The 22,654-nt window shown below is 36.3% G+C and overlaps 1 protein-coding gene across 1 annotated transcript in view; it reads right to left on the bottom strand.

Moving 5' to 3' along the window:
- The window catches only part of SELENOF (selenoprotein F), a gene marked incomplete at both ends in the record, with an annotated part of 29,564 nt that overhangs the window by 4,968 nt on the left and 1,942 nt on the right, over nt 1-22,654 (bottom strand). Inside the window, 2 exons of the mRNA XM_082002847.1 lie at nt 8,496-8,559; nt 21,462-21,629. Of these exons, the coding sequence (XP_081858973.1) occupies nt 8,496-8,559; nt 21,462-21,629 (232 nt within the window). The remainder of the gene's footprint in view (nt 1-8,495; nt 8,560-21,461; nt 21,630-22,654) is intronic.

Genomic DNA, 22,654 nt, shown 5'->3' with positions numbered 1-22,654 from the left:
TATATTCTCAATTTTGGAAGCTAAAGTGAGAAACTAATATACTGACATGCATTAAATATACATATTATTGTATCAACCACTTTTTCCCCCCTCTTTCCCACAAAATCATGCCCTAAGTCGAATAAACAGCCTTTGAATGGAATTGGTGGGGTTAGGAATTCAAATGCAGCTATAGCGCACATTTGGGGACCTGTGGCTGCTTGCTTATCATGGGATGTGGTGCATACGCTCCACCTTCAGCACTGCCCCAACGGTTTCCCCTCTATACCCTGACAATCAGCATTGTTGCTTCCTATGTGTGAAGGCTACTTGCGCATCTTTACACCACAGTTTAATAGTTTGATGCTGAATACTAACATCTTACCTATCTCCCCATTTTCCTCTCCCTGTACCAGCTTTAGAAATTATGCGCTGCAGGGAAACAAGCATTTATATAATCCAACCATGGGTGACTGAGGAAAGCATTTTCCACTTTGACTTCTATAAGATGAACTCTGAGCTTGGTGCCATGAGACTATGTTCCGGTGAATTAAACACCAGACTAGAAGTAAGAGCTGTTCGACTGCCAGCTTTGCAACTGTCCTTTCTCATAATGTTAAGAAAAATCACTTCACCTTATGCTCTCATAAAACACGTCCAATACTAGAGCATATGCCTTCCGTTTGAAGGCAACCCTGAGGTGAGCCTACAGAGCAGACTTGATTGCCACGCAATCAACTACAACTAAAAGGTCAGAGGAAAGGATCAGGTGTGTATGGGCATTTTAATGCCTGCCCAGCACCAAACTGTTTTGCAAGGAGAGGTAATACTGAACAGTGCTTTTAAAGACCTAAGAGCAGCCTCTGCCTATGAACACAGCAGAACAGAAACTCACAGCTATCCTTATAATGCCACTTTGTTTTGATGTAACACACCTCTTTGTTGTGAGAAAGCCTGTGAAAACTAGTCTGTTGGAATTAAAGCCTAAGTGGAGACTACTAAGGAATCTAAATAATTCCTGTCCAAACAGCAAGTCTATGTACATGCATGCACATGCCTGCGCTATTCTGAGGTACAGTAGGATATACCATAACAAAAGTTCCTGACCCAAACTGCACATGACACCACATCTCTCCGTGCAGAGTCGCAGATCTATATGCTAGGCATAACTTCTTTGTAAACAGCGTTGACTACCTAGTGTTACATATTAAGGGCATGATCCAAACTACCAAGGATATCTACATTCAGGAATATTCACATTATTTAGATTCCTGTTTTAGGAGCAAAGATCCCCTGCTTGATCTGTAACTGAAAAAATATAAAATGATGTTGAGAAAAAAAATTAAACGTATCTCTTAATACTTGAATGAGAGCCAATATACAATGGCAGTAAAATGTCACACTAGTTTTCAAACAACTATGCATACAGACAGGCATTTTTAACCTTGTCTGTCTCTACACGCATCCAAAGAATTATAATGGCCTCAAATCAGAAAGGCCTAGAGGAGATTAAAAAAAACCTTACTGTCTCTGTTATATCAGTTTCAGGTTTTAATGGCAGAAAAGCAGTCAGAACTAGTCAAATCTTCAGCACAAGGCCAGCAATACATTTTTACTGCACAATTTTTCCTCCTGGTAAGCTACAGCATGTCTTCTTGCAAGAGTCTAATGTGATTAAGTATCTGCCAGTAATGGAAAAGTCCACTTGTTCAAACTTCTAATCCTTTTCTTACTTAAAAATCTGTGCTTTTAGTTTAGATTTATTACATTGCTTACTGTTGTTAACACTTATGAGGCTACGTATGCCCATGGGGATTCACCCAACTTTTTAAACTGGATATACCCTTCTCAGTTTATGCTATTCTCTAGTAAACAGAACCCTTTAGCTTCTTCTAAACTCTTGATGCTGCATACAGATACACAGATTCATATTACAGGTAAATCTTATAAAAAATGCTGATTGTGCACTGAAAAGCAGGCAGCACACTTTAATGAAGGTGACTATCCCTTCTGTCCCCCAGTATTACACCAGAAAAGCCCATTATGTAATCAGGGCAAAGAATTGTTAGTGCTCCAAGAACACCACCAGAAAGGAATGCTTCCATCATCATTCATGAGTATGGAGGAATGTTTCAAAATTAGAGAGATCATCCTTTTAAATATTTCTTTAGTATAAGTCTTTTTGTGATGCATTTAAGTGTTTCACACACTGAATTAGCAACAGGAAGCACACGAGTTATTACTATCTTTCAAAAGACATTTTATCAAACAGTAGCATGGTACTTCGTGCAACTCAATGCAGCATACACAACTGATTTTTTAAAACTCTAAAGTAAGAAAGACTAAATGTATACAAAACGTGTTATCGTAAATAACTGAAGTGATCTAGTACTAAGACACAAGAGGATGATCAAAGTCCATCTAAGATTATCTATAAGTAGTTGTTCCAAGTTAATTTCAATAAACAGAAAGCAAAGGTAATATTACTTAGCATAAGCCAATGAAATAAAGGGTAGTTTGCTTAACTTGGCCCTGAATTATTAGACACAAGCAGTTTGAAAGTAAAAACCAATTTTAGTAGAAACACAAGTTTGTGTAGAATGTCACAGATTTGTACCTTAAAAAAGGCAAAAAGAACTTGACCATTTTGTACCTGGAATGAACTTGAATAGAACAATGATTTTTTTGAGGCATTGCTAATTATCAAGTGTTAAACCTACAGAAGAAAAAAGGAACCAAAACAAATGAAAGAGTAGCAGGGCGGTATTTTATGAAGACAGGAAAACACAACATTTAATTACATCACAAATATCTAAGCACTGCTAAGACAACTGGCAATATTTGCTAAAAATGTGAACATGTAAATCACTGGTAATACACGCAAACCAAAAGCATTAATTTCTTTCTTCAGACTCTTTAACAATTTGTTTTGGGGACAAATACATGCTCTGCAGTTTTGAAGATCACATGCTTCAAAAGATACCATGAGGGCCTAGCAAGAAGAACTACAGCAGACATCAAGCATTCATTTACATTTTAATGGCTATAGCTCTTTACCTTTCAGGGGACTACAATGAGATAAGAATTTAAATTTAAGAATTCAAATGGCACATCAATAACTACTCTTTGTAGTCTATTAAGTTACAATGCAACTGTTAATGATATTATACAAAGCAGCACCCACTTCGAAAGCAAATCCAAGACAGAGTACTTTGTAGAAGCAGTAGGGCAACAGAAATTTCTAAATCTGAAGTATTGTTCTAGCTGTATTTGGATGGGATAGAGTTAATTTTCTTCACAGTAGCTAGTATGGGGCTATGTTTTGGATTTATTCTAAAAACAGTGTTGATAATGCAGGGATGTTTCCATCATTGCTTTCACAGCACCAAGGTCTTTTCTGCTGCTCACACCACCCCACCAGCAGGTAGGCTGGGGGTGCACAAGAATTTAGGAGGGGCCACAGCTGGGACAGCTGACCAAAAAAAAAAAATCATAGAATAGTTTGGGTTGGAAGGCACCTTTAAAGGTCATCAAACCTCCCTGGAATGAGCAGGGACAACTTCAACAAGATCAGATTGCTCAGAGCACCATTCAAGCTGACCTTGAATGTTTCCAGGGATGAGGCATCTACCACCTCTCTGGGCCACCTCTGCCAGTGTTTCTGCACCCTCATGGTGAAAAATTTCTTCCTTTTATGTAGTCTAAAATCTGCCCTCTTCTAGTTTAAAACCATTACCCCTTGTCCTGTTGCTATAGGCCCTGCTGAAGAGTCTGCCCCCATCTTTCTTTATAAGTCCCCTTTAAAAGCTGCAATAAGCCCTCTCCAGAGCCTTCTCTTCTCCAGGCTAAACCACCCCAACTCTCTCAGCCTGTCCTATTTCATTGATTAAGGTATTAAACAGTACTGGTCCCAGTAAGGACCCCTGAGGGACACCACTTATCACTAATCTCTGTCTGGACATTGAGCTGTTGACCACTACCTTCTGGATACAACCATCCAACCAGTTCCTCATCCACCAAACAGTCCACCCGTCAAATCCATTTCTCTCCAATCTAGCAAGAAGGATGTGGGGGATCGTATCAAGGGCCTTACAGAAGTCCAGAGAGACAACACTGGTAGCTCTTCCCTTGTCCACTGCTGTGGTCACTCCATCATAGAAGGCCACTAGGTTGGTCAGGCAAGACTTGCCCTTGGTGAAGCCATGCTGGCCATCTCAAATCACCTCCCTGCCTTCCATATGCCTTAGCATAGCTTCTAGGAGGATCTGTTCCATGATCTTCCCAGGCACAGAAGTGAGGTTGACAGACCAGTAATTCCCAAGGTCCTCTTTGCTACCCTTTTTAAAAATGGGTGCAATTCCACACCATACGATGTCATGCTCAACATATAAAGTGGGGGGAAGAAGACAATGGAAGGGGGTGTGTTCAGAGTTATGGCATTTCGTCTTCCCAAGTAACCATTATGCATGATTGATCCCTGCTTTCCTGGAGATGGCCAAACACTTACCTGCCAATGGGAAGTGGTAGATGAATTCCTTGCTTTGCTTGTGTGCAGCTTTTGCTTTCCCTATTAAACTGTCTTTATCTCAACCCATGAGTTTTGTCACTTTTAGTGATTCTCTCCCCTATCCACTGAGGGGAATGAGTGAGCAGCTGTGTGGTGCTTCATTGCCAGCTAGGGTTAAGCCACAATCATCTGTTTACAAAAGATTATGATAAAACAGTGCATATCTCCCACTACAATATCCTACATTTCTTAGCAAGAGTTTTACTAACATTTCTACCAATGCAAGATTTAAGGTTAATACAACTTTCTAACTTTCTTTCACCAGTATTTAAGAATTATAGATTAGAATAACCAGGAAATAAGTGATTTTACCCAAAAATATAATCCCATAACAAATTACATTTTAGTAGCTGAAAGAATCCCCCTCACACTCACAAAACTTGGGCAGCATAATAGAGTGCTTACTGACTCTGAAGTCAGAGGATCTAATGTAGTTGCATGCTGCATGACTTCAAGGATTAAGGACCTTGTTTCTGTAACAGATTTGCTGAGAGCACATCCATTTCTTAACTAAGAAAGTCACACAGGGAGAGGTGACAGTTATTCTGTTGATGAACAAAAAGAATGCACAGAAATATAAAAGCAATGTTCAGTGAAAAAACCCATCTTAATTCAGGTTTTTTTAAACTGGAAAAAACACAGGAGTCTAGACACTGTGATCTCCTATCTTACCATGAACAGAACATGTCTGCAACTGAAAAGTCAGCTTAACACAAATATGCTAGGTAAATTAAAAAAAAAAACAGTTAATGCTGGATTAAAAATATTTAAATAAAAAATGATTTAATTTTAATAACTAACCAACCCAGCTAATTTATTATTCTATTTCAGAGCCTTAGTTTTATGGCTGTCAGCCAAAAACTGTCACATTTTCTGTTACCTGGTATAACAAGATATTGCTTCATCTATGAATCTTGTCACTTACTGTTTTCAATGTCCTACTTTGATGATGTGCTTTTACATTATAAATATTTAAGAATAGTTTTGCACAGGACAATTTCAAAATATATGTAATATAGGAATTAATTTTACAGTACAGCATTTATAATGGAACAATTTATTTTTAAGGGAAGCTTAGCAGGAAAAGTATTTCAGTACTGAACTTAGAGACTTACAGGAATGTGATCTGTTACCTGACATGACAAGAAGCTGTATTTGAAAAAAAATAATGGACATCCTTGTCCATATTCACAAAAGCATTTAATAGTTTGTTATGATATTACAAAGAATAACATTCAGTTTGAGATTGAGATAATCTCGCTGAGGACTAGATTTTTTTCATCACTTGTCACTTCTTTGCTTTCCCAGAATCTATAAATATATTCCATATGTAATGATTCTCACATTTCAGGCACACAGGTGTATTCAGCAACTATTTGTAGCTAAAAATTATAACCAGTAGGCTTCATGGAAATCTTGATACAGAAGGACCACAGAATATTGCATTTCGTAACCAAGAGCAACACACAGGTTTTTCCAACTGTGTAACTTCCTTACTGTTCAACTTTTACAAACCTCTATTAAACAAACAAATTTTAATCCTTAAGTGTTTTAACATGTGAGTCTCAAAAAACCCCACTGTCCATCCTTTGGCCAAAAAAAAAAAGCCAGTAGTAGTCCATGACAAATCAAGGCTGTGGAAGTAAGCCAAGGGACAAAATAATTTACACAGGTACTTAAAGGTGAAGACTTCAGTCAGGTACAGAAGTAACACTTAGTAATCCAAGTAATTCTAATACATACACAGTCCTGCAATTAGTGGTGCCATTTTGTCTATATTCTGAAAAAAAACACCCCACCAAAAAATCCTAGCAGAAGCTATGGGAAAGGAATCAGAGTTATTTGCAATGAGACATTGTCAATGACAGGCTACACAGTTCAATGAAGCCTACAAAGACAATGCTTCAAAAGCAGCAGCATGACCTTCAGGCAACCTAACTTCCATAGCAAACATCCAAATGAAAAGCTGAAATAAAAACACTTCTTGAATGTTAATGTCTTAAGATGGAGGCATTAAATACTGTAAATTTGGTCAAGATAAATTTAAATTAGGTAACTGCAGAAATTGGTGATGAAAAGGCAAAGGAGTTCTTTAAGTACACTAGTCAGTCCTTTTTTAATTCATATCAAAGAACTAATAGTTAATATAGAGTACTGTCCTGGTTTCAGCCAGGATAGAGCATCTGAAAAACAACTGAAGTTTATTCAGTCATTTTAAAAAGCAAGCTATATGATTAATGAAATGTAAATCTCTGAGTAGGTTTCAGATAACCTAGGATTGAAAGGAAAAAAATCTTTACAATTTTCAATTTCTTCTTTTTGTACTGTAAGCTTTTGGAACCTGTTTCATAGTGTGCACACAGGAGAAATTGAGGGCCATTCCCTTTCAGGACCTAAACATGAAGATAACTGAGGACATAATGCAGGCTGGAGTCAGGCTAACAGGTTCACCTTTTACTTTGAACCTATAGCTCAAAAGAGCACTTAACTGTTACAAATTCACAACCATAAAGCAGCTGAGTGAATGGGCAGCAACAGTTGGGAGTGTTTTTACATTTGCTAAATTTGAATGGTCACAGAGATACTACAGATTCCTGTACTACCAAAGATAATCTCCTTGCCCCCCTGTAGAGAGAGAAATCATTTAAATGATTCTTGTTTTGGCATTTTAAACAGCAGGAAAGAGAAAATAGCTCTGCTCTGGTCTTGCAGTCAATTAACTGAACTGTGTGTGGGTAGAGGTGGCAGGAGAGGGTCTAAAGCAGCATAACTTATGTTAATCGTAACCTGTTTTAAAATCCTTTTTTACTTGTTTGTCAGTCAGCCTTCAAACAGAGAGGTATTAATACTGGCCATGGTAGATGGAGACGTGCTGTTTGTGCAATTTTATGTCTAAAGCTAGATCAGTCTTTCTTCTCTATGTCCAACTATGTCCAAAGTACAGTGTTAGGATCTTCATTACAGCAAAAAAAAAAAAGTACTGCTATCACCTAAGCTCTTCCCCTACTTATAAGAAAATTACAGTTTGAAATTTCTCACAGATGTTTTTCCTGCAACTTCCTCCCACCACACACTGATGATACTGATTTTTCCTTTTACACTACTGTATTTCATTCACTTTAGTTGACTGTCATTATCCACTGACAAAACAATTATACTGCAGGATCTGCAAACACAAAGTAGTTCCATAAGCACATATCCTGATTTCAGCTGGGCTAGAGTTAATTTTCTTCATATAGGTAATGTGAGGCTATGGTTTGGGTTTGGGATGAGAAAGTGTTGATAACATGCTGATGTTTTGAGTTGTTGCTAAGTAGTTAAGGACAGTCCAGCTAGCTGGCCTGCTAGCAAGAAGGCTGGGGGTACACGGGAAGCTGGGAGGGGACACAGCCAGGACAGTTGACCCAGGCTGGCCAAAGAGATATTCCATAGCATATGACATCATGCTCAGTATATAAAGCTGGGATGAAGAAGGAAGGGGTGGAAGGACGTTCGGAGTTATGGCGTCTGACTTCCCAAGAAACCATTACGCGTGATGGAGCCCTGCTTCCCTGGAGATGGCTGAACACCCACCTGCCCATGGGGAGTAGTGAATGAATTCCTTGTTTGCTCTGCTTGCATGCGCAGCTTTTGCTTTCCCTATTAACTGTCTTTATCTCAAACCATGAGTTTTGTCACTTTTACTCTTACGATTCTCTCCCGCATCCAACCATGGGGGAGTGAGCAAGCAGCTCAGCTTAGTTGTCGGCTGGGGCTAAATCATGACAGCGCACAATGTAATTTCATCTATCAACTATTGGAGACTGGTTCCATGAGCCTCAGGTCAACACAACTTTCCTGATAAAATATACTAAATTTATTACTACTTGTAGTAGTACTTAAAGGCACATTTTGTCATTGAGCTGTGACAGTATTTCATATTTGAAAGAACAGTAGTGGCTTTACTTACCCTGGACTTGAGGGAACCTTCCCAATTTTCATCCACATACCTCTAGGACAGCTCCTGCATAAAGCTGTAATAAACAGAAGCTGTTAATGACATCAAAAATTTAAATTACTGGTTTACTTACTGTGTGTTATCTGTTGCAACTATTTTTCTTTGAGGAGACGATACACTATTGTGTTGATGGTAACTACAGCCAAATAAGATCCTAAATAGAATCACAAATCCAGACCTGTCTGATTTATGCAACAACTGACTGTTCATTCAAGATACTTTATAATTTCTATTCATTATATTCAAAATGTAAAAACAGAAAAAGAGATAATTTGAGATATACTGTTGATGAAAGCAAAGCTTCATTTAAAAAAGTACAATCTGACATGTTACAATGGGAATTATGGACTAGTAATAGGAAAATTTTATTTATTCCTCCCCAAAGATGCGAAGAAAGTCTCATTAAGTGAAATTTTAGTTTCCATTTTAAACCAAACTTGGATAGTGAAGCACTGTTTATAATACAGATAAGGCAGTGACTTTAGACTTTTCATTTCCACTAACTATTGCTAGTTTATTGTAGTTAGTTGTGATTGCAGTAAGACGACAGATTCAATGTTCTTAAAGCAAAGCCTAAGTTCAATTCAATTTTATGTAGTATCTAAATAAAGAAAACTCTTTATCTTGTATAGTATCACGTTTTTAAACTTTTTTGGTATTTTTAGCAACACATAATTGATTCTGTAGTTTGCTGAATCTTAAATAAGTTAACAACACGTTTTTACAGCTAGTAAAATAGAACTTCATAAAGTTACACGTAGTTATGAATACTGTATAGCAAATCACATCCTTCTAACCTGAAAGCCTACCATTTACAGAGAAGCTGACAGAATAAGCTTCAGTTAAAAAAGTTTAATTCAATTCATTACCTTCTATAAACAAGACCTCTGCTTTAATTTTCTTTTAGACACTGCTTTCATAACAAATGTGAAAGTCAGGACATGGAAAAATATAACCTTACTGAAATGAAGTAAAATCACGTTTCACTTAAAATATGAACTGTGTATACATGTAATTAAAAATAGGCTTTCACTATGAAATTTAGTAAGTACTAACCCCTGTGAAAAAGGAGTGACAAGTCATAAAAGCAAACCACACACAATATAACAGAAGTCTCAATACAGTTTTATTAACCCTTCATCACTCTTCTGCGCAGATGTTGTGGACAGCCAGGAATACAGCTTCCTTTCAGAATATGAATCTTCTGTACTCAGGTTCAACTCAATATTTGCCTAAATACTATGAATTAGAACACAAGAAATAGTCTAATCATTTGCAGGGAAATTAAAACTTCTTTCCTGACATGAACTCATCAGTAATCATTACTTCCACAGGAAGCAGAACTCAAGTTGTTACATTGCATTTCTGAGATGCTGTTCTGAACAGATAATTTGCTTAACTACATTTAGATTTTTCAACCAGACATTAGAGTTAAGGCAAAAACTAAGATCTGACTGTTAAAACCCAAAACAGCTATGAAATAACACTTGAGAGATCAAAACCACCAAATTTTTTAAAAGCTTTTTTCCACCATCCAAATAAAGATTTTTTTTTTATTAAAAAAAGGCACTGATAAACAGCTTAAATACTAGCTTGCATAATTAAAGTTCCTCTGGACTTAAAACATGAAATAATTACAAAGATGGAAGAAACATGGAATAGTGGGATTATAAACTTCACTTACCTTGTCTCTACTCATTCTGTAAAACACATTCAACAATTATATCAGCAATCTTAGATTTAGATACTAGTTTGTACACTCACTAAACATACACTGAACATTTACACTGGTTCTCAGATACTGACAGTTATCTGCATTATTCTATCAAGAAGTTAGTATAAAGTAGACAAAGGAATAAATAGCCTTTTTGTATCTAGTTAATTATTTCATATATGTGTATAAAGAACTACGTACAACCAAGTTGAGGATGATGGCAAAATGAGCATTTTTCAATTCTCATTACTGCAATTAATTCTTACAGTTTATTTCTTCCTTTCATATAAGGATTTTTATGGAACCAGATCACTGTAGGAATCTAAAATACATAAGACATCTTGTAATTACAAACTACTCCCAGTTTGTAACTCCTAGTTATTAATGGTTGGACTTGATGATCTTGAAGGTCCTTTCCAACCTAGTGATTCTGTGATAGAAGTTTAACAAAGGAAACAGCTGAATCGTTGTTGTCTATATTTTGAGCTTATAACTCTGCCACAATTGAAGCCCAACTGTGCTGGTACAAAAAAGTTCAGATTCATGCTGGGATAAACAGCCACTCTAGACAGATAGACACAAAAAATAGAAAAATCAGTTGGCTTCCTTTATAACTCTAAACAACGGTGTCTTTTGCAAGAAACACAGGTTTATCTGCATCACTTAGGCCACAACAAAAGCATACTTGTTAATATCTACTGCTGCTAGCATCCCGTCATATCCAGAGCAGATGTCCTCCAAAATTCCTTGTGAAGGCATTTACTGTGTTCAAGTATTACTAAGAATGACATGTATCACTCAGTGTGGAGGCATACAAACATGACGAGTCAGTTCATTACACAATGCTTAACTCATAAGTTAGTTCATTTTAAAATAATGCTTCACTTGTTTTAGTGCTCATGAAAGTGAGTTTAGTACTACAAGCAATGAAATAAAGATTCTTTAAACTGTTACTAGTGTCCATTTTAACATCTAAAACAAGTGCTGTTATAATTGCCAGGCTGATTCATGTCTGCATCTATAAAAATAACTTAGCTTTTTTAAAAACATTCTAACAGTATGCTCTCTAGGGCTATTGTGACAAAATCTGAACTTTTGCCTTATCTTTTACAAAGCATCAACTTGAGTTAAATTTCAGTCAAAAGCTTTTTGTAAGAACCTGAATGTCTTGTAATAGTTCACACTGATGTAATGAAGATGGCTCTTCACAACTGAAAGGAGGAAAACCAAACTATCAGTCACATCTGCCTTAATGATGAAAGAAAGTAGTACTTCGAATACATCACCATTTACATAAGAATAGTTAGATAAAAATATATATTGTAAAAACAACAATTAAAACCAAGGAACCTTAATTTAGGTGAAAGAAAACCTTTCACCTGTTATTAGGAAGGGAATTGAAGTACTTTCTGCAAGACAAAATACCAGCAGTGCTTCATTTATACATAGATATGGTACTGTTATCACAATTACTCATGGTGAAAACTCCAGAAGAAAAATCATATTCCTGCTGTGAAACGGCTATGTAATTTTTAGTGTTTACAATCAAACAGCAATTCAGATCAAAGTGAACTGAAAAAATGATATTTAACAGAGATTGCTCCTTGATCATAATAAAATGGTGCTAGATCAAAGGTGACAAGAAGTTCTGTAAAACACAATACATGATCCCTAATTTTACTGCTACAGCACCTATACTTTGCATACTGGTTTCTTCCAACTAATGACTAAGCCTGACCATGCACAGGTTACATAAGGTCACTCAGATGGGATTTGTACAGCTGCTTGCAATCACCTGGAAAAAATCCTAGTACCATCATGTCTTAAAACATGCAGTGAAACAGGCTGATAAGGTAGTCACACAATGGTAAATAGCTATCTTACGGTATCTGGATTCTCTCCAATATCTGCATAGTCTCCTCTCCTAATATGAAACAGTTTAAAAAAATTAACACTAAGCTCTGAGAACAAGTAGTGAAACACAACTTATGACTACTGCTAAAAGTCTGGAATTTTTACTTGCCTCAGGTACAAGGCAATCTTCCACTAAATATTTACCAACTAATCTCTTTCTGACACAAACAATTTTAATAAAATTCACTGTAACTTTTACTTCATATTACTATATAAGCAGATCTGCCAAAGAAGCCCCTATCAACTCATACTATTGCTTTACTTCCAAGAAAATTCATGAAAAATACAGATATTCTTATTGGCCAAATTTGCTTGGTATGTGCAAATTGGTATTGTTTTAAAGTAGGGTGCATGATGTCTTCTTTGAAAGGCATGCAAATTAATTTTTAGTGTGTGCCACCCACCCAGGAAGCAAAACAATTTAATAATTGATACTTGTTCTTCTGAGAAATTAAGTAAAAGAAAAGATTTTGGTGCAAGTTCCTTTGGTTCTTTCCTAAACTCTTGTAACTAGCAATTCATTTGTTACTTTTACTAGAAAACTACATCAGTTAAAATAAAGGAATATACACTGAGATACAAACTATAAAATATTTTTTCTTCTATAGGGGAGAGAATGCAGGGTATTTGTAGGGACAGTTAGAAGTTTTCAAAATCACTCTAGTTTTCCCCTTCCCTGGGGACAGAAAATGAGCAAGAATCTGTGGGTTAAGAGAGAGCAGCCAGGAAGCCTCTCTGCCAGGAACGTTATGAATTACTGTTCTGTAATGCAGAAAGCCAATAAAGTCACTACACACACACATCATTCAGAACTGATGTCACCAGTAAATTTAGCAACTAAAAAACTGCTCCCACTCACAACTCATTATCCTGTGAAGGGAGATGCCTAACTAAGATTTTGGAAACAAAGGATTCAAACAGTAAAAAAAAAAGTTATCTGAATTAGTGCTATTCCTGTGATTAGTGCTACATATTAAGAAGCAAATTCTCCTGAACAAAGCTGAAGCAGAATCTAAGCTCTCATTTATTTACATGGAAGGAAATTCCAACTGAATATAAGGGTGAAAAAAGTCAGTGAGGGTGTTTAACCACTGAAATAATGTACTAAGAAAGGTTGTAGAATCTGTGTCCTTGGAGATCTTCAGAAATTGAGTTCTGTTTTGAGTCTGAGATTCAAATTTTTTATTCTGTACGTACATAACAGTTGTGCATTACTATTACAATCTTCAGCACACAGAAAATGTGTCATCCATCTAAGTGTTTTCGTTTTGGTATTAAACAATCTCCTCATTGCAGTATTATATAAACATTTTCACTCTTTAAATCCAACCACCACCAAAAAAGCTGCAAAACAACTTCCACTCCCAGCAGACTATTTTTTAACTTTGTTCTCTGAAAGGGTTTGCTGTAAGGTCATGTGAGCAAGACATCTGGCACAAGGGTGAGAGAGAAAATGCAGAAGCTGAGCAACCAAAAACTTTAGATACCTGGAGCGGTAGCCTGGATTAGGTGTTGTGAATGTCCAATTTATTTGACTGGGTGCAGGGGACTGAGTAGAATAGAGAAGGGTGGCAGAAAAAGGGCTCCTATGTACAGGCTCTCACTTGGACCTAGTGAACAGAATTATGTAAGCTAAAAAGTAGAGATAGCTAACAGTTTAAGTTGCAGCTTTGGAATATATTGTCCAATTAACTTTGCTATCTAACCATCTACTTACCTCTAGAGGTAACATCTCTCATTCTCCAGAATGTGTGCTTTCACTAAAAAGAAAGCATCTTACAAGACAGTTGCAAAGAAAACACTGAGAAGGGAACTCATCAACTATTAATTTGACTTTGCACATTTAAGTAATGTGGAGTCTTTGTACTTTTTGAAGTTGTTTCAGAGTCAAATGCCAGTATCTTATCCAGATGTGTATCCAGATGATGGAGGTCATAATTAGCTAAACCTATTCCATTTGCCAGCACAGATGCACATCAACTTTAACACACATTTAGGAAATTCACATTTATAAATTTCCCTAACCCCTTCTTCTTCACCAATAAGACTAGAAAGAGGTCTTCCATAGGTAAGGCTTGTCCTACTACAGACGGGTAATGTATTTTATTCTTAGTTTGTCTGGCAGAAATGAACCTTTGGTGAATCTGATCCAAACAAAAGACGGTAACTTTCCGTCTTAGGCATGACTAGCTAGCTGCACTTTCCTTATCTAGGACTACTGTTTGTCAACATTAATTAACAGAAGGAAGGGAAAGAGCATACATGGTAAAGTTCTTGAGAAGGACATCCACTTCAGCACATTTTAGTACAAGGAATGGCTGTGCATAATATTCTGAAGTGACAATATAAGAGACTTTCTCAGAGAGAACACAATAATCTCAATTCCTCAACTTCCCTACCAATAGTCCCCATAAAATTATTCCTCTGTTAACTGCTGGGATACATTTTAGTTTAAAGCAAAATTTGAACAAGATTATTTGACATATTAGTCTTAATTACAGCGTTCATTTACTTAAGCATTAAATAAAATATGCTGTCACTGAATTATGCTCTTTTTGAAAGTCACACTTGGTAAAAACAATGACAATGAACCGTTTTTATGTAGCATGCTAGAACTAAGGAGTACAGCTACATAAAAGCACGATCTGTTTTCTAAGAAATCAAACAAAGGATTTTATTGAACACAACAAAAGCTGGTGTTTTTGTGAAACAGACACAGGTAAACTAAAATTCTAACTAATTTATATACATATTAATGTGACTTACACTTACATTGCACCACTGAGATGTTAATGAATTCCAAATAGTTCTCTATTTTTACCCATAAAGTTAAAAAGCAAGAGATGAGACTGCTTCATTGGAACTATTCATATTAAAAGCCTCTGGCAGAACAAGCAGGCAGCCAACAGTAATTTGAGTGCAGCAGTTTAATTAGTGAAATGAAAAGAAAAAACCCTGAAAAATGAAACTAAATTGGGTCACACAAGAGTAGCCTAAAGCATTAAAAGCATTTCAAGTTTTCTAGTTTCAGTAATCATTGTGAGTTTTGTAAACTATTTTGAGTTTTAAAAATTAAGTCTGAACAAGACACTCACCTTATTCCTTCTTGTAATTCATAACAGCACATTTAAAAGGTCTGCACATGTAAAAACGTGGAGTTTTAAGAGAGCTTTCAATTTGATTTTTAATTAAAGTAGCACACAGTCATAGTTACAGTGGACATGTTTATTACTAGTATTACACGAAATATGTATTTCATTTCCAGGCAGGGTCTAGCACTAACTCCAGCCAAAGAATTGGTTTTAAGTTATGGTCAAACTACATCGTAAGGAGAATAAATAGTATCCATTAGGATTAAAATAAGCTGTTCTGAGGAACACTTTCTGCATACATGCTCATATCCTACCCTATAATGTTTGAAGGCCTGAGTGACAATTTTGTCGTGAGTCACAGATAAGATAAACTACAGAAAATTGAATTTGTATAGGCATATTTTTTACTTTTCAGTGAAATTAAGTCTCATCTTTTCTTCAGAATAGACCAAGTTGAACATTAAGAGCTATTTATTACATGGGCTAAATTAAGTATAATTCACTCTTCTGTATCATTCCTCATCTCCGTATTTTTCACTCAGAGAAATCTCTCAAATTCTGTGATACTATGCCGAAACACATGGCTGATATGGAAGAAGGGGTCAGAGACAAGGCTTCGCTTTCAACAGACCACAAGTTCTGTGGTTTTGCAGCATTGAAACAGGCCAAATCATTCATGTCTTAAAATGACTTCCCAGAATTTCAAGTACCTTCAAGGACTTGCAAGGAAAAGAATCTCAGCTTGATGCAGTGAAAACATATGATCTTCCTGCAGAAATGTCAGAGTAGCTGGTTAAGTACAGCACCAATTACAATGCAACAACTAGGGAACCAGTCTGCAACATGCCTAGCTGCCACATGTTTTGATCAATCTAGCTGCAATGAAGACATGCTTACACAACTGGCCACATCCATAATAAAACTCTAGGAAAGTTTCTTCCGCTGTGCTTTGACTTTTCTCCCCATTTTCCAGTGTTTTAGTATCCATTCTCAGAATTTTTTCCCCAATTCATTCTCTGTTTTCAGCATTTTTCAAAGTGCTGAGAAAACAATACTTAAAGGTCACTAAATACTACTGTTTTCAAGATCTCATCCATTCTGTTTATGGTGTTATGTCCATAGACTTGCATTAACTTTCAAACAGCAGTCATAAATACTGAAAGTCATTTTAGGTTCAGGTAGGATGTAGAATGGGCATCTGAATGTAAAGCAACCTTAAGATGAGCTTTAAGATTTTTTTTAAAAAGTAATAGCCAAAGTTTAAGCTGCCCGCATTTATTTCAGGTTAGTATTTCACAATACTTTCATGTCAAGATGAAAGGAAACTTTTATATTTACTGGTGCAGGAAGAACGTCAAGTTGGAAACCTCCTCTCTTACAGCACAATAATCCATTTCAAGTTTCTGAAATATTTTAGTTATGTTGTTAAATCTAGTACAAGTTCAGTGAAAAATAATCCTAAATTTCTCATTATCTTAGCAATGCAGAGGCCAGATACTCCAGTAAATTATTAAACCATGCTTTGATAGCTTATATTTTGACAAGTCTGAATACATGCACAAGAAAGTTGCTTAAAATCTCAGAATTGTAGATGGTATTGCTTAGATTGGTACAGTGGAGCAGTTATTACCCATCTCTATGTAACTAAAAGTATGCATATAGACTTCTGTATCATTATGTTTGCCTTGTTTTACATCAGAATCATAAACTATGTAGAAATGGTGTATGATAGACAAGTGTGATGTTACCCTTGACAATTTGCCATCTAATCTATCCATTTTCATGTCTCAAATTTCCTGGCCAATTTTTGCTTACACTTGACATTCCATTATCTAATTCACCAAAAGCCATAACATTACAACATGACAAATACTTAACAATAGAAATTTAAAATGCTGAAGCTCACATCTTAGTTAGCAAAATATATTTCAAAGTTCTGTTTAGAAATATGGATGACGTTTGAAGGATTGTAGCAATCCTGCACAGTGCAACTTGTGAAATGTAATGTATTGCAAATTTTATCATAGAGTTAATTCTTAAAATTCAGATTTTGACACGCATATATTGTTGAGATAAATCTTAGATTATAATACACAATTAATGGAATTTGCTTGTAGCTATGTCTGAAATGATCACACAGCATAAGTGAAGCTGCAGATGGAGTGCAGCTATTTTCAGCTACTGAAAAATATGGACAATCTCTCCTGCTACTACAATTTCACACACAGTTAGCTTCACCTCCATTTCATCCTTCTACATTTTACACACCAGCAGTACTCTGCATCTGACAGACTGAGGCTTAAAATTTGCAGCTGTCTAAAGCAATACTGTTTAAGCTAGCTTCTGAATTAGTCTGAAAGTGAATACAAAAATCTCTAGAAGAGGAGCAAATAACCAAAACAATGTTTTTGTTTTACCCACAGTACAATTATGAAGTAATTAAAATATTTCACTGGACAGGTGTCAGCAGAAGTTAAGAGCAAGACATACTGGGTAACAAGAGTACCTCACAGCTACTTTCCGCAAGGTCAATTCACATAATACTGGACCAATAACAAGACCAGGATTAATAAACATCTTTCAAGGATATGAAACACTTGAAGAACGTAAACATCTCATTTGAGGTTCCACTGATGCAATGCAGCACAAAATATTTTTAGGACTGGGCATACTTCACAGATCATTTGTGAAAGTAGCAATGATACATAAAAATTCTGAGATGCACATGCTATCCCCTTATCTTTAATTTTAAATTCTCATTTAAAACTCAGGTGCAAGTCATGCAGTAAACTAACTCTTGCTTTCTCCATTTCTAACACTTGCCACATACTTATAAGGAGAATAAACTTAAAATCCCGAAGTCTGTCCTGGAATCTTAATAATTTGCAAGTCCCTTTGCAGCACAGACTACCAACATGCTGTGTCACATGATGGGAACAAGTATCTGCTCACATAATGAACACGGTAGGTAATGTACTGGAATCATGGTTCAGAAGAAAAAATGCCTGTACTTTCAGGATGTTCAAGCATGTAGTCATGGCATTAGCAAAGCCCAGAGCACCACTGCTCTGCAACTCAGCAACATATAAGGTGCCTAATCAGCAAGTCAGACGTCTTGCATCTAGATGCAGGTTTTTAGAGTAAAATTTAAAAATTCTACAAGCAAGAGGGTAAGAAAAACACACTTTTAAGACTTTCAACATCCATTCACTCTTGACTATTAAATTCTCCTTAGAAAGAAGATTTCTACAGTAACCTAAAAAAACAAGGAAAAGGGAAAAATGTAGCATTCAGTTTTTCCATTCTGCACGCATGTCATGAAAATACTACTTCAGCAAGAAGCTACTATAGATTAGATTGAGCTTAAGTTTTTGCTCTTGCATAAAAATTAAAAATTACAACCAGGACTGTATTTAAACCCAAGTCAATCCAAAGTGTGATGATTCTGAACACAATCTGTTAATATTCATGGTCCTTTCTCCCAACACTAACTTTCTACTGGCTAGTCTTCAAACTCTACAAGTTTTAAAAAAAAGCCACAGTCAATCAGCAAATCTGAAATATACACTTCCAGGCAGCGGTAACAATATAAGAAAATCTACCTTCTGAAACAGCATTCAGAAGAATATTAGAAACGATGCTGTAACTTAGCACTCAACCATATAACCATCATGTTAGAACAATCCAAAACTTCTATTCACACACACAATACGGAAAGTCTGCATTAAAACCCAGACATGAAAATGCTTGAAAATAGTATCATAATCACTCCTATAATTCAAGCTGATACTTAACATGCTAGCTCAAAATCTCAAATATAATTTGTATTAAATTTCTTCAAAAATGACACAGAAAAGTTAAAATAATAATCAAGATGTACACTGAATTATGCTATAGTAGCAAATTGTTCATATGCTGTCAGGAGGATGGAGCCAGTCTCTTTTCAGTAGTGCCCAGTGATAGGACGAGGGGTAATGTGCATAAACTGCAGCACAGGAAGTTCCACCTCAACGTGAGGAAAAACTTCTCTACTGTGAGGGTGATGGAGCACTGGAACAGGCTGCCCAGAGAGGTTGTGGAGTCTCCTTCTCTGGAGACCTTCAAAACCCGACTGGACACGTTCCTGTGCAACCTGCCCTAAGTGATCCTGCCTTGGTAGGTGGGTTGGACCAGATGATCTTCAGAGGTCCCTTCCAAACCCTACCATTCTGTGACTCTGTGATATTTACTACAAAGCTCAAGCAGAAAATGAAACTGGGTAAACCACAAATAGATTTAAAAAAAAGCAACTTATAATATACAATCTCTTGGTTCCTATGAATATACAACACCTGCTGGTTCACTGTGAAGGGGTTTTTAAAACAGCCTTGAGACCTTGCCCAGCTCTACGCTATTTGTTCTGCTACATTCAGCATGACTAAAATAGAAAAAGTTTTGAGACTACCAATATTTATAATGTAAAGCCCTGACCACAAAAGGGTATTTTATTAGTCTTACACAAAAAGTGTTATTATCCACACTGTGAAATCTAGGTCTGATTCAGTATAATCAGAAAAACACCTATTGATTCAAATTCTGTTGTTTGATACAACTTTTATTAATGCAATTTTTACAGTGCAAACTAAGTTACATCCTAGAGTAAACTACTGATAAATTGATAAAAGACTGGTTCCCCGCCCACCCCCCCCAAGAAGTCAGACTGACAGAAATGCAACATAACTCCTTTAGTTTATTTTCACAACAAATGACCACAGAAATTATCCTGCTCCACAAGAACTTGTGCTACATCTTATGCACACTGAGGCAAAAGTGCAAGAATATTATCTGAATAAAAGCATCCACTCCTTATTGTGAGGACAGGAAGCCTTGCTGCTGCCACTGCAAGTGTTACTGGTTGTGGTACACAACCACAGTACAGTTGGAGATCCCTTCCTATTTTTCCATTCCCTTTTAGTACATTTAATTAGATTTTATTCTGAAACTTTCCAGCTTTTATATGTGTGTTTGTATATGTATAGATATGTGTGTATATATATATATGTAAGAACTGTTTTCCAGATCAACAAACTTTCCTTTATAAGATTCATATATCCAGCAGAGAGAAAGTCTTAGATATCAAGTCCCATAAGGATTGTACTGAAATATTACTGCAAGCATTCTTTTGTCATTATATGAAACAGCACAATTTACAGTCTTACCTCTTACCTTAGTCTCTCAATATTAATGAACTAATAATTAATACTCTGCAAATTCCAAACACTTGCTTCTTGATATTTAATAATATTGTAACTAACACTGTAATCAGTTACTTTGTTAAAAATTTTAGGCAGACCTTAAATATTATGGTGAATTTAACTGACAGGAGAAACCTGCTAGATTTCTTCATTAATTCAATGTTGTCAGTTATTTAGCTATCTCCCAGCCTTTAAAAATAATTTCAGCATCTCTTCTTCCCCTTGAAGTCTCTACTTTCCTTATAATTGATTGGTCTTCCATGTATTCTAGAGTACTCCTAAATAACAACATATTTGAAAGCATGTATTCTCTTCAAGGGCTCTAAAAATTCTTCCTTGCTGATGTACCTTAAGCAAGACAGGTACTTATTTACTACAGATAAAGGAAAGGTTTTGCCTTAGCCTGACTGAAGCACAGCATGGGCTCTGAGCAAGATCATTCCCAGTAATTCGAGCTGTTAGAATCTAGCTGTTCTCGCTGCTGCAGAATGGAGTTGAGCAGCCCTGCTTCTGTCAGGTTTGTGCCACTTCAGGAGTTGACCTGACAGCTGTACCAGCCTTTTGTTCCCATGCACTGAACTGAACTATCCTGGACATTACACTTGGTCAATGACCAAGCAATAGCTTCAATCAAGAACACCAGTTTCCTCATCCTCTTTCCCCCCACCCCCTCTCAAATCCTACACATCTTTCAATTTAAAGAAGCTGGACGTAGCTTCCATTAGTCACTTCACACTAGAGACGGGCTGCCACAGAGCCAAAGGTTCCTCTGCTCATACAAGGACATTATTTTAGAGCACTATGGCAAGTCTGCAAATCAAGACCCTATATATATTGGGCTATCAAGAAACATTGCATTTTCTTCTTCAGATTATAATCCAGATTCTCATATATTTTTAGAATGAAAAGTTTCATAAACATAACACGTTAAATTATTCCACAAAGGATTTGGTCCAAAACCCACCTTTCTAGTTTCCAACTGAGCTTCTTCTTGGCAGCACTGCCTGCAGAACGGATCCAACTGATTCAGATTGAACTGTCCAAGAAGGTTGCAAGAACTGCACAGCAAGTTACTGGAGAAGCCCAGCTCTCTGCAAGCTTCTGATGACAACTGTGCTCCATATACACTTATCTGAAAGTCAATACAATGTTATACTTTAGTACTAAATTAAAAAAGGAATATTTTAAAAGCTTTAATGATTAGGAAGAACAACTGAGTCTCTTGTGACTGTTTTACAGTAACCTCTAATGGCCTACCCATAAGTGCAAAACACCACCTTATTTTGAAGGATGGTCTTGAACTGATAGTGAATTCTAGACACTCATAATATGTATAGTTCAAGGTATCAAACCTGCCAAAGTTCATTTATACACACTTCTGACAACTCTACTGTTTTCCTATTGTTAGCTCCAAATTAAGAAAACACTAAACATAATGAATCACCTTAAATGCACCTGGCTACAGCTCTCTAAAGCCTGCTCTTTCAAAACAATTTCAGTAAATTACGTATCACCAAAAACACACTGGAAAATAGGTATAACAGCTAAGCTTGGGAAAAGCACAGCCAGCGATGAAATGGACCAAACTGCTCAACAGAGTATACAAGTAGGATTTTAATTCATGTCTGCATTAATGTTACAGGAAAAATCACATACTAAAAGTGGAAGTGTAGATACAAACCTGCAATTCCGACTTTAGTAATACATTAAAATAGGCAACTCAATTACATAGCTTCTATGTAAAACACCACTTCTGTTTTTAATGAAGAGCAAAAACAATTTTACCAACTATTCCAGCACTTACATGATATTTTGGTTTTGTTTTACCATTCCTACTTCCCTACAGAGGGATTTCTCAGACCCTATCTTAAAACCCTTCCTTCCAGCTATATGCTGGGCAAGGAGTGGGAAGTGAGACAGGAAAATAAGAAAGGAGAGAAAGGAGACAGTTTTCCCAGATGCTTCTCAGTCTGGGTGAAAGACCTTGGGCAAAACCCACAACATCTAGAACACCAACAAAATAATTGGCAAGCATCTCTGTGTTCAGAAAAGATAGAGATGATAACAGCAAACTGGACTGGATGATGACAGACCAAGAGTCAGAAGAATTATGCTGGGCCAAACATAAAAATACAGAGGAAAAACTAAGTTTGTCCT

The sequence above is a fragment of the Phaethon aethereus genome (genome assembly GCF_964289735.1).
Source record: "Phaethon aethereus genome assembly, chromosome: 8".
In the NCBI taxonomy this organism is placed as follows: Eukaryota; Metazoa; Chordata; class Aves; order Phaethontiformes; family Phaethontidae; genus Phaethon; species Phaethon aethereus.
The sequence above is the reverse complement of the archived record's forward strand: the minus strand, read 5'-3'. Positions and strand labels throughout refer to the sequence as shown.